The sequence below is a fragment of the Callithrix jacchus genome, chromosome 9, assembly GCF_049354715.1.
Source record: "Callithrix jacchus isolate 240 chromosome 9, calJac240_pri, whole genome shotgun sequence".
In the NCBI taxonomy this organism is placed as follows: Eukaryota; Metazoa; Chordata; class Mammalia; order Primates; family Cebidae; genus Callithrix; species Callithrix jacchus.
The window spans coordinates 59771178-59788123 of record NC_133510.1 but is presented as its reverse complement, the minus strand read 5'-3'; the positions used below and the strand labels follow the sequence as shown (position 1 = coordinate 59788123).

Below are 16946 nucleotides of genomic sequence, written 5' to 3'. Positions count from 1 at the left end.
GCCTAAAAGATGCTTAGTAAATATGTGGTGAGTAAAGGAATAAATAAATTTTTTCACTTGTTTTGTTGTAAAAGTTGTCTAAATCAATTTTCAAGTAAAAGACTTTAACAGTTTTTCATTAAACAAACTGTTTTTAGAAGCTACTGCATTTAGCTATTACATTTAAATGAATACAATTGATACAGTGATTTTCCAATTATGTAATTTTTAATTTTGAAAATGAGGAATTTTTATACCATAATCTTAAGCACATAGGATTTACAATGAAAAAGACTTAGATTAAAAGCCAGGCTCCGTAAAGAACTTAGCTTTTACAAGCTTCCATTTCCAAATCTGAGGACTATGAGTATAACTGTTTAGCAACACAGTCTTACTGAAAAAAAAATGAAATAATGAATGAAAGTCACTTAGTGGAATACTTGTAATTCACTAAACATCACTGTTGAAAGTTAGTATTAGAATATTTTCTATATGAGGAACAGAAAAAAAAAGATTCAGTTTAAACAAAATGCACCTATATCATCTTGTGTAAGATTATTCTTAGGGACAAGAGGCAGGGAAGTGTTGGGTAGAAGAGGGCGAGTGCCCCACCTTCAAGCTTGGAACCGCACCCCAAAGTGAGATCATATATTCCTTTTTTCCTACTCAAATGTTGCCTTTTCCAAAACCACCCATGATGCCCCCCCGCCCCGTTGGCTCCCCCATTTTGTGCCCATTAAAAACCCCAGGCTCCACTGGCAGAGAAGAGGATAAGCAGCTGGACATTGGAGACTATTGTTGGACGTCAGAGAGAAGCAGCTTGATTTCATCCAGAGGGACAGTTTGACAATGTAGCTTCAGAGAGAAGTCCAGCGGGGAAGGCTGAATTCTGGGGAGAGGTTATTTTCCAGCTCCATCCCCTTTTCATCTCCTCCTCTTGCTGACAGCCACTTTCATCGCCAATAAAATCCTCCATATTTACCACTCCTCAATTCATTCGTGCCACCTGATGTTTTTTGGATGCCAAACAATAGCTCAGGTGCCACAGTTGCAACTGCTAAAGGCTATCACAAGGACCCTCTGCCCTTGCTGGCAGAGAACAACCACCTCATGCAAAAAGGTAGAGGTCCCACTGAGCTATTAACACATAAGCCGTCTATGGACAGCAAAAGCTAAATGAGTGCTAACTGTAACACATGACCTCTGGGGCTTTGGAGATAGCAGGCACCCTCTAGACACTGATGCAGGGCCCTGTATGGAGCTCTGTCTGGCCAACACCGAAAAGCGCTTGCCCCACCTCCTGTACCCACTCACCTGTACACTCCCTTGTGAGGGGTGAGATATAATGGGGCCAAGTGAGTGGAGTTTGCCCCTACCAGTGCTGAAGTGGCAGGCTACGTCCAGTGCCTGTGCATTCTCGATGCCCCTAACAAAGGGATCAGGGCAACCTTCCTGCTTCATTATGACAGCTTCACCTCATATGAATTGAGAGGTAGCATAGACTCTAGAGTTAGTTGATTCTGGAGTTTAATGATGTCATCAAAAACCAGGTATTTACACCTCTTCCCTCATCTCCCTCATCAGCTTCGTCCTTAGACTGCTTCTCTTTATGATTATAAAATGGTTGCCAGGAGCAATCAGGCAATATGCTCTCTTTTTCATATCTGAAGAAAAAAAACACAAAAACAATTTGTCTTCTTTACCCTCAATGCCCTAACCAAGTCTTCTCTCCCATTTCATACATTCAAATTAGGTTAGCTCTAACCATTCCCATAAAGTACTAGCAGAAGAATAAGGTCATTGTCATTGGCGTAGAGTCCTAAACTTTTCATCCATATTGGGAATGGATGTTGGAGAATCAATCACAGTATCCACTGCAATGATAATAATGAGAATGGGGATGATGGATAATTGCCCTATGAATTGATACAAAGGTAGTACAATTTCAAATTAACATTTAAATCAACAAATATAATAATAGAAGAAACCCTATACATAGGTACTGAAGTGGAAACTCAATGGGTTGGTCACCAAATGCACAATGAATGACTCAAAATAATTCACATTCTATTTCAGGAGACAGAAGTGTCAGAATCAAAGTAACATGCCATAATGTAGAACTGTGGCAATTATAATATGTGCACAAATAAAGAAGCAGATATTCTTCCTGGAAGGTTTAGAAGGTGTACACAGGTTATATTTAAGATGAATTTTGAAATTTTCACAGACATTTTCTATGTCTGCAAAAATGACATATTCGTCAGAATTACAATGAAAGCACTAGAAGACTAGGAAGGTTAGTTGCCTTTTGTTCATTCTGCATTATCAATGCCTAGAACTATGTCTAAAACATAGTAGGTACTCAATATTTATAAGAACATGAACAATATTCACAAAAGAAATAGATCATAAAAGAATGGAAAACATAAAATGAGAAATTGTGAAGTTGAAGACAGGTCACATGGTGAATGGACCATGTCCTATTTTAAAGTATTTAGTCTTTATTCTGAAGCTAATAGTCAATTACAGGATTTTAAAGGAGAACTATGATCAATAATATGCTTTTTGAAAGATCACTCTTGGATATCACTTCACGTGCAGTAAAAGGTGGGATGAACTTCAAGTAAGGAAACAGCAACAAGGAGAAAAGACAGAACTGTCTTCAAAGTATATTTAGAAACTAGACTTGTCAGTACTGAGTAATTAATTTGATGTCAAATGTGAAGCCACAAGGAGTAATCTAAGATGATGTCTAGCTTTCAGGCTTGATTGAATGGATAGTGATGTCTAACAGTGAAATCAGCAATACAAGAACCAAAGCAAATTTTATTTCAAGGGCATGAATTGAACAATATTTGTGACTCAGTGAATTTTGTGGCATCCGTGACATGTGCACCTGGGAATGCTAGAAAGGGCTTGTCTTATCCTACAATCAGAAAAGAGTTTTAACCTAGAATTTTTAATTTGGTACCCACCTGGTGGTTAAAGTCTAAAGAAAAGTTAGAGAGTGAGATGAGAGGATGACTTCACATTTAACATTGGGCTGAGCAAAAGCAGACTCTGAGTTAATGTTAACTCCCTCAAGAGCATCTTTTGTAGAACCCCACTTTGGCTCAAGCCATGTTAGTCCTCCAGATAGGCTGTGCTCTCATGCATTTGAAACTAGCAGAAAATTATTTCATCTTTTCCTTTAAAGAATATTGACAAAGTAACAGCAAAATAAATTAAAAATGTATGGATGAGGCTGTCCTTGCAGCATGACCCCTACACCCTCGAAGTCAGAAAGGTAATGTTTAGTGTGTTTTTGTCGTTGTTGTTTGTGTATGTGTGTGTGTTTGCTTTTGTTACAGGGCCTCACTCTGTCACCCAGGCTAGAGTGCAATGATGATCATAGCTGGCTGCAGTCTCGAACTCCTGGGCGCAGGCCATCCTTCTGTCTCAGTCTCCCAAATAGCTGGGACTAAAGGTGTGCACCACCATGCCTGGCTAATTATTTTACTTTATTTTTGTAGTGACGGGGTCTCACCATACTGCCTAGACTAGTCTCTAAATCCTGGGCTCAAGAGATCTTCCTGCCTCAGGCTCCCAAAGAGCTGGAATTACAAGTGTGAGCCAGTGTACCTGGCCTAGTGTGTTTTTTATGTTTAAAACAAATGACTGCTTGTAATCCCAGCACTTTGGGAGGCCAAGGCGGGTGGATCACGAGGTCAAGAGATTGAGACCATCCTGGTCAACATGGTGAAACCCCGTCTCTACTAAAAATACAAAAAATTAGCTGGGCACAGTGGCGCATGCCTGTAATCCCAGCTACTCAGGAGGCTGAGGCAGGAGAATGGCCTGAACCCAGGAGGCGGAGGTTGCGGTGAGCCGAGATCGCACCATTGCACTCCAGCCTGGGTAACAAGAGGGAAACTCGGTCTCAAATAAATAAATAAATAAATGAATAAAACCAATGACATTTTACTATCAAAAACTTCACAGGCATGCATATATATGTAGACAGCTAATAATTTAGTAATATGAAAGAAAGGCATTAAAAATTTAGTTACTATTTAAGCAGAAATTTTCACAATTATTAAACTATTACAATAAACTTGTTGGGTTGTACATTTCTATAAATAAATCATTAAATAACTCTAAAGAGCAATGAAAGTGTTATTTAATGCAAAACTCAAAATACATTGTAGGGAAATAGTATAGTGTATTGTTTTTCAAATTAAAAAATTATAAAAGACTTTTCTAATTGTTTACTCTTTTCTAATAAGTGAACATTCAATTGTATCATTCTATTTCCTGATCCCAACCATATATCTAGAACTTGTGATCTTAACCTCTTCTTGCAGACCAAATGGAGGGAAACAATCCAGGAAGAGCACATAGAAGACACCATAAAGGAAAGGGTGCAAAGTGTCTAGCTCATACCATTTAAAGCAGCTAATACTGTCAAACAGGTTGAATCCATTTGCAGACTCTAACCAATTACTTGAGCAGTTCTTTCTCCTTAGGCCTAGACTAGGTAATGGGTAGGATAGGATTATATAACCGGAAACTGTGTAAGCAGAGGTGACCTTGGAGTAGGAAGGAAAAATGGATCTTATTTGTCTAACAATTGCAAAATTCTTCCCATATATTTCCTCACTTGATCCTCCAGCTTGGACGCCACAACAATCTATGAAGTAGTCTAGATTCCATTAACTGTAAAAACAGAATTGTAGGCCAGGTGCTGTGGCTCATGCCTATAATTCCAGCATTTTGGGAGGCCAAGGTAGGGAGATCACCTGAGGTCAGGAGTTGGAGATTAGCCTGGCTAATATGGTGAAAACCCATCTCTACTAAAAATACAAAAAATTAGCTGGGTGTGGCGACAGATGCCTGTAATCCCGGCTACTCAGGAGGCTGAGGCAGGAGACTCACAAGGATTAATCGAGGGATGGGTAGAGGTGGAGAGGCATTGGTCAAAGTATACAACATTTTTTTAGCTTGATAGGATAGGATTTTAACTACAATCTATTATAAAAACTTAAAATTTATCAAAACTTATGTACACGGACACTTACAGACACTACATGGCACCATTCACAGTCCAGAAAAATGTAAACAAATGTAAGTATAAAATCAAAACTGCATGAAATTTACTGTAATACACACTGTACTGCTGTAATAATTTCATATCCATTTCCTGTTGCTACAGTGCCGGGCTAAAGTGTTGTGTGATGCTTAAAACACGTGTGACACTTGTCTCTATGTGAGTACTTCTTTCCTCCAGTAAATTATCACCCCATTTTCTTGTTCACCAAATTATATTTACTTCATCTTTATGGCATTTTTCTTGAAAACTCTTGACAGTATTTAGGGATTTAAAGAAACATTGTAAATTATATCCTTGAAGTTCTCATATTGTCAGTTATTTGCCAGATACTTTTAATTTTATCATTTGCCTTTATACTACAGCTTTTTATTTATGTCCCAATGTTTCTTTACAGATTACTGAAATATGAAAAAAATTACTTACACTCCAAGAAAGGTCACAGTTTTATTAATGTAAATAGACATCTTTCTTGTGATTTGTGTTATTAAGATACAATAGGAAATATTTTGTGGGATGTATTTGATGAAATATTTGTGGGATATATGTAGGAAAAATTTGGGGGAAAATATTTTATTTCAGTATGCTCTGATGCTCTACCTCTGAGAGATAGTACAATGCAGTGGTTTGTTTTGGATAACTTATGCAATATTAAAGGCTGTCTTTTCTGTAGAATTATTTTGCATTAGTTCCTATAAACAACCTTTTTTGTTCCTTAAATTGTACAAGTAACTAATATTAGTATGACATTTTAAATCTAGCAATTATGTTTTTCTAATGAGATTTATGTGTGGGTCAAAAATAGATGGCCTCTTATCTTCATGGCCACAGAGAAAATAAATATGCTTCCTGTGAGCACCTGGAATTCTCCCAGTTTTGTGGATCACATTAATTTAAAAATCTATCATAGATCTTAGTTTCTGAGAAGTACACAGAAACTATACCCCATTATTCCAAGAACAAAACAATTCAAACTTGGCCTTGTGAAACTAAAGTAAATCTAACTAAACTTGAGACTTTTATGTAGAGTTAAGACAAAAAGCATTGGCATTTCCAGGAGTAAGTCTAGATTTTGTTGCCTCTAAAGACTATACCATTAGAGAGAAACTGTTTGAGAAAAAAAAAATATGAGTGTATCTTACCTTCAAATTGTATTCAGCCTATGACCATGTGAATACATCACTAGGTGTTCCCAGGTCCTTGGAAGTGACCTATAAACGTGTAGGGCTCTGGAGTTTATGCTGCATTTCATAGTAAACCCACATTTGCATATACAGTAATCTCTTATCTGTGGGAGACATGTTCAAAGACCCTTAGTGGTGGCCTGAAATCACCACTATAGCTATAAGAGCTATATGCTCTTAAAATAGGCACAAGAAGAGATTAACAACAACTCATAATAAAATAGAACAGTAATATACTATAATAAAAGCTTTGTGAATGTGGTGTCATTCTCAAAATATCTTACACTACTGTACTCACCTTTTTTCTTCTTACAATCTGTTAACCTGATAACCAAGAGAGCTACCAAGTATCTAAAGGGCAGGCAATCTATACAGCGTGAATACACAGGGCAAAGGAAAGATTCACGTCCCAAGCAAGTTGAAGCAGGACAACACGAGATTTTATCATGCTCCTCAGAACAGTGCACAATTTAAAACATATGAATTATTTATTTCTGGAATTTTCCATTTAACATTTTCAGACCTTTGTTGACCAAAGTTAACTGAAACACTGAAAGTGAAACCTTGGGCAAGGAGGACTACTGTAATAAAAAGACATGAAGCAGGGAGCAGCTTGGTTAATGGTTTCATTATTGTTAGTGAAATACATTGTAACATTGTACTTGGGATTATTCTGTTAAATATTAAACCATGTGTATTTTTTAAACAACTAAATCTCAAATACTTTCAATATTAAAAACAAATCACATCTTGGCAATATAATATTTAATTGAAGAAGTTACTGTAAAATATGCTTGTGTATACAGGTAGAATATTTGAAAGCTTTTTGATCCCCACATCCATTAGGATTCAGTGCAGCTTTACTCAATCGGAATCATTCCTAGGGACATGGAACTATTTATTGTTAAATACTTGGTTGATAAGATTTATATTTCTTTTTCGTCTTCTATTTTAGAAGCATTTGTGTTCTCTCAAAGTCTGATGGTTAGGTGTCTAACTTTTCCAATATTTGGATTGATAAATTTACTACTTAAGGTGGATAAATGCTTTATTATTGGTAATGGCACATATAAAATCTCAATGCATTTATATAACTCTCTAGTAATCGGTTATATAAAAAGTGTAGTAAACAGTGATTTACCATAGATTCCCTTTTACATCTGAGTCTATTTGTTCAACTCTTTTATTACTGTTGCCTTCGTTTGGCTTCTGTAAATTTTATTGAATTTTTATTTCTAACTAATCACAATGATACCAAATTGTAGCATATCATTTTATTTGTAGCATAGATTGCTTTCTAAAAATATGTACATGAGTATATGTGTAAATCAATCAACATGAACTTACACAGTAGCTATTTTATGTGAACTACACACATTCTTGGAAAGAAACAGAAGTAAATGCCTGAGGCCTGGGCATAATTCCTTGGAAATGACAATGCCAAAATGCCCAAGGAAACTCTTCGCAGGGATACCCGTTTGTTCTCACATGTTTATCTGTTTGCTCCCTTTGTTGCAAGCCTCTAAACACAAATTCAGAGCATTATCATGGTATCTGGGGCATCGTTCCAATGTTGACTCAAAGAGAAGTCCAAAACATGGTCATTTTATGGGAGAAATAAGTGGCACATGGTGTTTATGCAAAGTTATATGTGATTATACTCATTATACCCACTGTATTAAGGGGTTTCCATCTTTCTTTGAGCCTTCATCAGGATACCACCATATAGAATGAGTGGTATACTTAAGATATGGCTGAATTGTTCCCTAATATAATCTGACTCAAGGAAAACAAATGGAGAGGGTCTTTGTCATTCACTGTTTCATATGAATTTGCTCTGTTTCTGGAGTCAAAGTTGTTCCATTTTTCACCTGCTTTTTTGAAAATTTTTTTTCAATTTTCATATCATAAGCCAGAATGCAATGGGATGAGTATGGAGCCCTTCTTTTTATACAGTCTTTTGAAACTCTTCATGAGAAGCTTTCTTATTGAATTGTTTCATTCTAGCTTGAATATCCAAATGGAATGTATTAAAATAAATTCATAATTACACTTCTTTCATTATACTATTTATATAGTTGTAACACATTTAGAATTAAATGAAAGATCTTATAAAATTTTGAAAAACTGTGTTGTTGCTTATATATTATTTATTTGTGTCTCTAAAATTATCCACTGACTGCAAACTGCCCATAAGGAGCATTTTCACCATAAGACAATCATTACCAGAACTAAAACAGTCCTAAAAATGTCGGTGAATTTTCCTTCTACTACAAATTTTTATAATAGAAACAGTAACTTCCTTCTGAAACAACAATGGAATCTCAATATCAAAATTAGGTTAAATAGAGCATGACTATAGTCCTAGTTCCTCGGGAGGCTGAGGTGGGAGGAGCACTTGAGGCCCAGACTTTGAGGCTGCGGTGTACTATGATAGTGCGTATGAATTGCCACTGTACTTCAAGCTGGGCAACATAATAAGATGTCTTTCTCAAAAAAAAAAAATTTGATGCTCAGTATCAATCATTTGACAATAAATGAATGAATGATCATAAAACAGCAAATGATAAATTCTGTATTCAATCTATATTTTAACTTATATTTTCATTACATTTCTGCGAATTATTTTCATGGGTTTAAGTATTTTAAATCCCTTTCCTTTTATTTTTATTTGCAAAAACATTGCACATGTATCTAATTTAAAAAATTTTTTCTGGGATCATAAGCAGTTAAAATATTATATTATAATATTGTTATAGCAGATTCAATCAAAATAAGATAATTACTAAATAAAATGTAAACATTGAATAGAAACATGCCTTTTTGAGGTGGGTGAACGAGTCTCACTCTGTCGCCAGGCTGGAATGCAGTGGCACAATCTTGGCTCACTGCAATCTCCACCTCCTGGCTCATTGCAACCTCCATCTAACAGGTTCAAGCAATTCTCCTGCCTCAGCCTCCCAAGGAAATGTGCCTTTTGATGAATTCAGTAGGCATCCTGTGTTTCTATAGATGAATATTTCTTAGTGTAGCTAAGCAGATACAGGTTTTAGTTTTTTTCTTGGTTTTTAATTGATGTACATGTTGAGTAACTTGTTCACATAATAAAGTGGATGGCAGTGGAAAGTATTTTATGTTCAATATTAGTCAATTATTTGAACTTACCAAAATCACATAATGATTTATTATTAACAATTATTTGAAATGATCTGTGGGCTGACAATTCAATTGAATCTTCCCTCAATATTGTGAAAAGCAGAAAATTGGAAACCATCTCATTTACAAAAATATTATTTCTAGTCAATAAACTTATGCCTTTCTGAGAAGTTTATCAAAAACATTTACCAAAACTAACAAATGACAAATAATTATACTGCTCTTTTATCATTTAGAGGTAAAAAATAGAGAAACCAAAATACATATATACTTCCGCTTATTGCACTTCACTTTATAGCACTTAGCAAATGTTGCATTAATTACAAATTGAAGGTTTATGGAGACCCTAACTTCAGTAACTCTGTTGGCATCATTTTTCTCAATAGCATGTGCTCACTTTGTGTCTTATGTCACATTTGGTAATTCTCACAGTATTTCAAAGTTTATTATTATTATGTCTGTTATGGTTATCTTTGATCTTGCTATTATAATTGTTTTGGGTGTCATGAACTGTTCTGCTGTCTCAGAAAAGATGATGGGCTTAATGCTGTGTGTGTTCTCCCTACTCCATAGACCAGCTGTTTTGCTATCTCTCCCCATCTCCTAGGGTCTCTCTATTGTCTGAGATACAACAATATTGAAATTAGGCCATTTAATAAACCTACAGTGGCCTCTAGGTGTTTAAGTGAAAGGAAGAGTCACAAGTCTCTAATTTTAAATCAAAAGCTAGAAATGATTCAGCTTAATGAGAAAGCTGCTGACAGCACAGGGAGGCTGAAATCTAGGTCTCTAGCACTAAAATTAGCCAAGTTGTGAATGCAAAGGAAAAATGAAGAGCGTTTTAGAAGTTTGGATACAAGATCAAGCAGCCACAACATTCCCTAAGCCAAAGCCTAATCCAGAGCAGGGCCGTAACTGTCTTCAATTCCATTGAAGGTGAAGAACCTGCAAAAGAGAACCTTGAAGCTTGTAAAGGTTGGTTTATGAAGTTTAAGGATGTAAGCCATCTTGCTAACATAAAAGTGAAAGGTGAAGCAACAAATGCTGATTAGGAACTGCAGCAAGTTATCCTGAAGATCTAGCTAAGATCATTGGTGAAGGTGCCTACACTAAACAACAGATTGTCAGTGTTGATGAAATAGCCTTCTATTGGAAGTAGATGCCATCTAAGTTTTTACAGGTGTCTTCAAAGCATCAAAGAATAAGCTGAGTCTCTTTTTTAGGGGCCAGTGAAGCTGGTGACTTTAAGTTGAAGCAAAGCTCATTTACTATTCTAAAAATGCTGGGGCCCTTAATAATTATGCCAAATGTGCTCTACCTGTGTTTTACAAATGGAATAGCAAAACCTGTATAATAGTATATTTGTTTACAGAATAGTTCGCTGAATATTTTAAGCCCACTGTTGAGACCTGCTGCTAAGAAAAAAAATTCCTTTCAAAATAGTACTGCTTACTGACAATGCACCTGGGTCACCCAAGAGCTCTGATAGAGATGTATAAGGAGGTTAATGTTTTTATGCCTGCTAATACAACATTCATTCTGCAGCTCATGGATCAAGGAGTCATTTCAACTTTCAATTCTTAAAATTTAAGTACATTTTGTAAGCTCACAGCTGCCATATATAGTGATTCCTCTGATGGATCTAGGGCAAAGGAAATGGAAAACCTTTTGGAAAGGATTTGCCATTCTATGTAACATTACAATCATTTATGATTTATGGGAGGAGGTCAAAATACCAACATTAACAGTTTGGAAGCAGTTGAATTCAACCCTCATAAATAATGTTAAGAGGTTCAAGACTTCAGTGAAGTAAGTAACTACAGATGTGGTGGAAATAGCAAGAGGACTAGAATTAGAAGTGGAGCCTGAAGATGTGACTAGATTGCTGCAATCTTATGATAAAACTTGAATTAAGGAAGAGTTGCTTCTTATGGATGAGCCAAGGAAGTGGTTTCTTGAAATATAATTTACTCCTGATGAAAATGCTGTAAACATTGTTGGTATAACTACAAGAGATTTAGGATATTGCATAAACTTAGTTGATAAAGCAGTGGCAAGGTTTGAGAGAATTGACTCCAATTTTGAAAGAAGTTCTAATTGGGTAAAATGCTTTCAAATGACATCGCATGCTACAAATAAATCTTGCAATAAAGGAAGAGTCAACTGATGCAGCAAACTTGTCTTATTTTAAGCAATTGCCAGCCAGGTACCATGGCTGACACCTATAATCCCAGCATTTGTGGAGGCTGAGGTGAGAGTATCTCTTGAGCCCAGGAATTCAAGATCAGTGTGGGCAACACGGCAAGACCCCATCTCTACAAAAAATATATATATAAAAGAGTAGTCAGGCATGGTGGCACGCACTTGTGGTTCCAGCTACTGGGGAGGCTTAGTAGGGAGGATCTAGAGCATAGGGGGTCAAGGCTGCAGTGAGCTATGTATGAGGCACTCTGCATTCACTGCACTCCAGCCTGAGTGATAATGCAAGACCCTGTCTCAACAACAACAAAAATATTGCCACAGCTACCCCAGCCTTTAGCAACCACCACCCTGATCAGTCAGCAGCTATCAACAGTCAAGACAATACCAACAAAAAGACTGTGAATCAATGAAGGCTCAGATGATCATTAACATTTTTTAGCAATAAAATATTTTTAATTAAGTTATGCACATTGCTTTTTAGATATAATCCTATGCACACGTAATAGACTATAGTGTGTAAAGGGCAAACATAACTGTTATATGCACTGAGAAACCAAAAAATTTGTGACTCATTTTATTGCAATATTTGCTTCATCGAGTTTCTCTGGAACCTCATCTGCAATGTCTACGACATATGTCTTATATGTGTTATATATATTCTCTGCATGTATAATTTATTTTCTTCAGCTCTGTAGGTGAACTTTACCGTGTTAGAGACAGAATTATATTCATTTTATACAACTTGTACAATTTTCTTTGATTTCCTCCCTCCAAATCCTGTCGTTTTTATGGAGCTTTCATAAAAGCTTTCATGTCGCCTTTTCAAAGTTTTAGGTTGCTTGCTGTCATAAATGCAAGCTTTTGTATTCTGTGTTTAAGTTATCTTTCTAAAATTTTGTGTTGTTACCAATATTCTTTCAGAAGATATTATGGAGTAATAAATACCATTAGGTACTAAGGTTTAATTTCAAAATTTTGTTTGCAGAATAAAAATAATAATTATATTTGTGTAAAAGGATATGGGTGAATTGATAAATGAATCTCAATCTATTTTATATGCAATCCATGTAAAAATTCTTAAATACAATACACTTGGAAATTCTTAGTGCCATAGTATAAGCTAAAAAATTACTATATTTTGTAGGTCAAATATTGGACTGAAAATTCTGACCTGACGTAGTTATTTATGTCCTCCAAATAGTATCCCTAGTTTCAGATGAGATACAATTGTAAGTTAAGAATGATTTGTCAAAGCAAGCCATTTACACATTGACAAGTCCCATAAAATACTATGGAATTTCATTCAGTCCAAGAGTCTCAATTGTTAAGTTGCACTGTTATTTTATAGTATACCAAGAAAGAAAATAGTGCTGTCACTGAAGTAAAACTTAACACTTTCCAAACATTTAGAACTTTTATAACTACCAAAAGAACTTTTTTAGACCTAAATGCAGATTATTTTAATAATTTTAGTCACTTCTGAATATTTTATATATATACACACACGCAGAGGTACATTGGAAATATACATTAAAAAATTGGTAAGGCATTCTTACAAGTTCTTCCCATTCACTATCTGACTCTTCTAAACTACTTTGGAGTCTGAGTTTTCAACATTCGCACCTCACACCTAAAATTATTCTCTTTGTTAGTGTGCAATGTATTTTAACAGAGAGATTCACCATTTTTTTTCTGGTAATTTCATCCAAACAGCTGCGCCCAATCTGTAAGTTTTGATGCTGCTAATTACTCTACCTTACTAGAATTTGTCAACAGAAGATTTCTCAGGCAAAAATCAGGATTCATATTTATATTTATTTTTCAAATGCTCCTTCAAAGGTTCTATTGAAATGTGATTAAGCATTGTCCAATCAAGACACAGGAAATAACAACCAAATTCAGACATGCATAGGCCAGGATAACAACATTACTACCTATGACTTCCTCTTGATGAACATAGATTGGAAGGAGTAATTCTATGTAAGACACCCCTATTGCTAATATGATAGGATGTGAAAACAATAGGGTCTTAGAATCAACAAATTATGGTATTGAAGAAAAATCACTGCTGAAGATAATTTAAAAAAATGTTCAGCCCTAATAAATGGCACATTATTCTAAGATACATTATCCTCAAAAATAAAATTTTATCAGAAAAGTCATTTATGTAATTCCTAGATTTTTGTTACATGAATTTACCTGCATTTGTTAAGATATTTTGGATATTTTAGCTATGTTTTATTGTAAAACTTTTCCATTAAGATTTGAATGATTATGGTTACAAAAGATATATGTTAAACATTTCTAATTTATTATTTCATGGGCTTTTATACATGACTGCAAAGAACCTGCCAAACTGATCATTTGTGAAATATTGAAAAGTTCTCATTATATTTCATGTGAACTAATTTTTCTCCTCTGACCATTAGAATGTGCTTCCTCACCTTTCCAAATGATTGGATGTTAAAGATGAACAAAGAAATGACCCGGTAACTGAATATTTCTTAATCTCCTCTCTGCTGTAGGCCCCATAAGTAGTGTTTTGGTGAATAAATACGGCAGCCGGCCAGTGGTGATAGCAGGAGGCTTCCTATGCTGCCTTGGAATGGTGTTGGCCTCCTTCAGTAGCAGTGTGGTGCAGCTGTACATCACTATGGGATTCATTACAGGTAAGTTGTTTGGTCTTCAGCTTATTCTTAACTCTTCTGCTATTTTCAAAACTCTATGAAAAAAAATGAACAACAGAAAATTCTTATTTTCTTTTAATTTACTTTTTTATAAACAATGCTGTTTTAAAGTATTTTCATCTAGTACATTGAAATTCAAGCCAAATAATGGCCAAACATTTCATTTTTTTAAAAAATGAAAAAAAAAAAAATGTTACCAGACAAGTTACGTGTTATCATACAAATTTAAAAAGAAAACAACTTTAGTTTTTTGTTTTTTGTGGTTTTTTTTTTTGGCCTTTTACGCTTTTTACTCCACAATGGAGATAGTGTTGTTGGTCTCAGACTTTTTGATATAAATAAATACTTTCATTAATATAAAACTTATTTTCATGACTTATTTCCATTTCCAATATCTGACTTTCCACTCATAATATATTAAAACTGTGCCAAAGAGATTTTTCTGGATGCACTGATTTAGCTTCAACAGTAAAATTATTGTTGCTTGTTCTGATTGGTGGTAAAGTTCATTAACCCTGTTCTTTTTCTTACTCAAATGATCCTGTTTAAAAGCTTGGTGAGCCACATTTTCTTCTAACACAAGTATTTCAGATGACCTACTGTCACTTCATTATAGTTGCTTCTCATGTACATGCCTATTGATTCTAACTGACCATAACATGTACACTTGGAATGTACTATTTTTATGAGTTTAAATAATAAATTGCATTAAAAATTTATATTCAACATCTTAGGAAAAAATTAGACTTCAATATGTAAAGAGACTGAATCTTTCCTTTCTGCCCAGAGATAAAAAGGCAAAAATATTTACACTCATGTAATCTTACACTCATGTATCATCTGATGAAAAAAAAATGTATTGAAGCATACAGTAATGTGATGTTAAAATTTTTCTCTTTACAATCTATCCACATCTCTCTCGTTTTTTGATATGGAAAAATACATTTAATCTTGTAAATGCAAACCCTCTTATACTAAGCATTGTCATAGTGGAGAGAGTGCCTTTTCTGTTGTATGGAGATACTGACTACTACATTTGACTGTAGAAGTCGGAATGGGCCTACAAGTAGATGATTAAGGAAAAGATGATTTTGTTCTTCCCTGCACTACGAATATCACTGGCATTATTGCTATTCCAACTTATAATTTTATTTCTTTGGCTCTTAAATATTTTGATGCCCCCAAAGTCAATTATTCAGTCTATCTATGAGGGATTTACTTTAAATCAGCAAATACTTTGGTTTCCAAAAGTAGACAGATCCAGCATTTAAACTTGACTTGGCGCATATTATCTGTGTAATCATGGGTACGCTAACCTCCTTATACCTAAGTTTCTTTGTCTGTAAAATGAGATAAATAGTAGCTCTTTTTAAAATGAGTTATTAGGATGATTAATGTAAAAAATGAATATATAGTACTTTACAGAGTGCCCAGAATTTTGCTGTTCATAAATAAATGTTTGCAAATAATAGTAATCACAGTGCCATTTATATAACACCTTAAAGTTCTAGAACTTACTTTATTTTGGCAAAATCTTTCTGTGTTGTTAGGTGAGTTAGAGCTCAGGAAGTCTAAGTGTTTTGCCCAATAATACAAAATAGGTACTTATTTGGAGCAGATCATATCTTTTGATTTCAAGCCTACGTTCATTTTACCATGCCAGAAAGAGAAAGAGACGGTGGCAACTATTTCCAAATGAAAATGTGGATTAACATTTGAAGGCAAAAGTTCTAGGTGACAGAATGGGGAAAATGCTGTAACATAAAAGTCCTTAAGCTTTGAAACCTAACACCTGGATTTTAGTTTGGGTTCTTCCACTTACAAGCTACTTGACCATAGGCTGGTCAGTTTATTTATTTATAAATTGTATTTAATTACACTTATTCTGCATATCTCACAGATATGGCTGAAGTAGAGTTAGAGAACATGTGTCCTGTAACTCTCCAAAGCATGTTCTTGTTCTTTCTTGTCACCTTTTAGGGGTCCTCTTATTTATAGAAAATGTTTATATTAAAGGGTTGTAGTACACAGTCCTGTGTATTCCACAACTAGAATACTTAACCATTTTGCAGAACTGTTTCAATTTAGATAAATCAGTAAATATAGAAGAACTCTTAACTCTCTAGCCCCTAAAATAAATATAGAGTAATGCCTAGTTTAAGGGAAAACAGGAGATATTTTATATAAATCAAATTTTATGTAAATCAATGTACTTTTTAAACGACCTTATTTATTACAATCGCTCAGTAGCACCTTGGTGAGCTCGAAGAGGTAATTCATTTTCTAAAGGGGATACTCAACACTGCCAGGGAGCTCCCTAGATAATGGGGCCTTTGGCTCATATAAACAATCAGTGTTAATCCCTGAATTAAAACTATGTTTCAAACAAAAAATCCTTTTTAAGTAATACACATGTTCTTCTATATACATTAAATGTGGAATGTGAGGGATGTAGAGCATGAAATTAATGGCATACATTCATTATTCTTTTTGTTATTTGCATAATATTGAAAGAAATGTTTGTGGGGAGAAGAAAGATTGTTACAAATTGTTACCTTTTTAGTCTGTTTATACTTCTTAACTCCAAAAGGAAAGTATTCACCTTTTTATATTGCCCTCTTGCTCACAAGGAAGAAATCTGTTCCATATTTG

General features: G+C 34.8%; 1 protein-coding gene across 14 annotated transcripts in view; it reads left to right on the top strand.

The window, feature by feature from the left end:
- The window catches only part of SLC16A7 (solute carrier family 16 member 7), a 490902-nt gene that overhangs the window by 139296 nt on the left and 334660 nt on the right, over positions 1–16946 (top strand). For all 14 annotated transcript variants that reach the window (XM_078336211.1, XM_054238333.2, XM_078336209.1 and 11 more), the window contains one exon: positions 14133–14276. In XM_078336211.1, coding sequence (XP_078192337.1) covers positions 14133–14276 — 144 coding nt within the window. The remainder of the gene's footprint in view (positions 1–14132; positions 14277–16946) is intronic.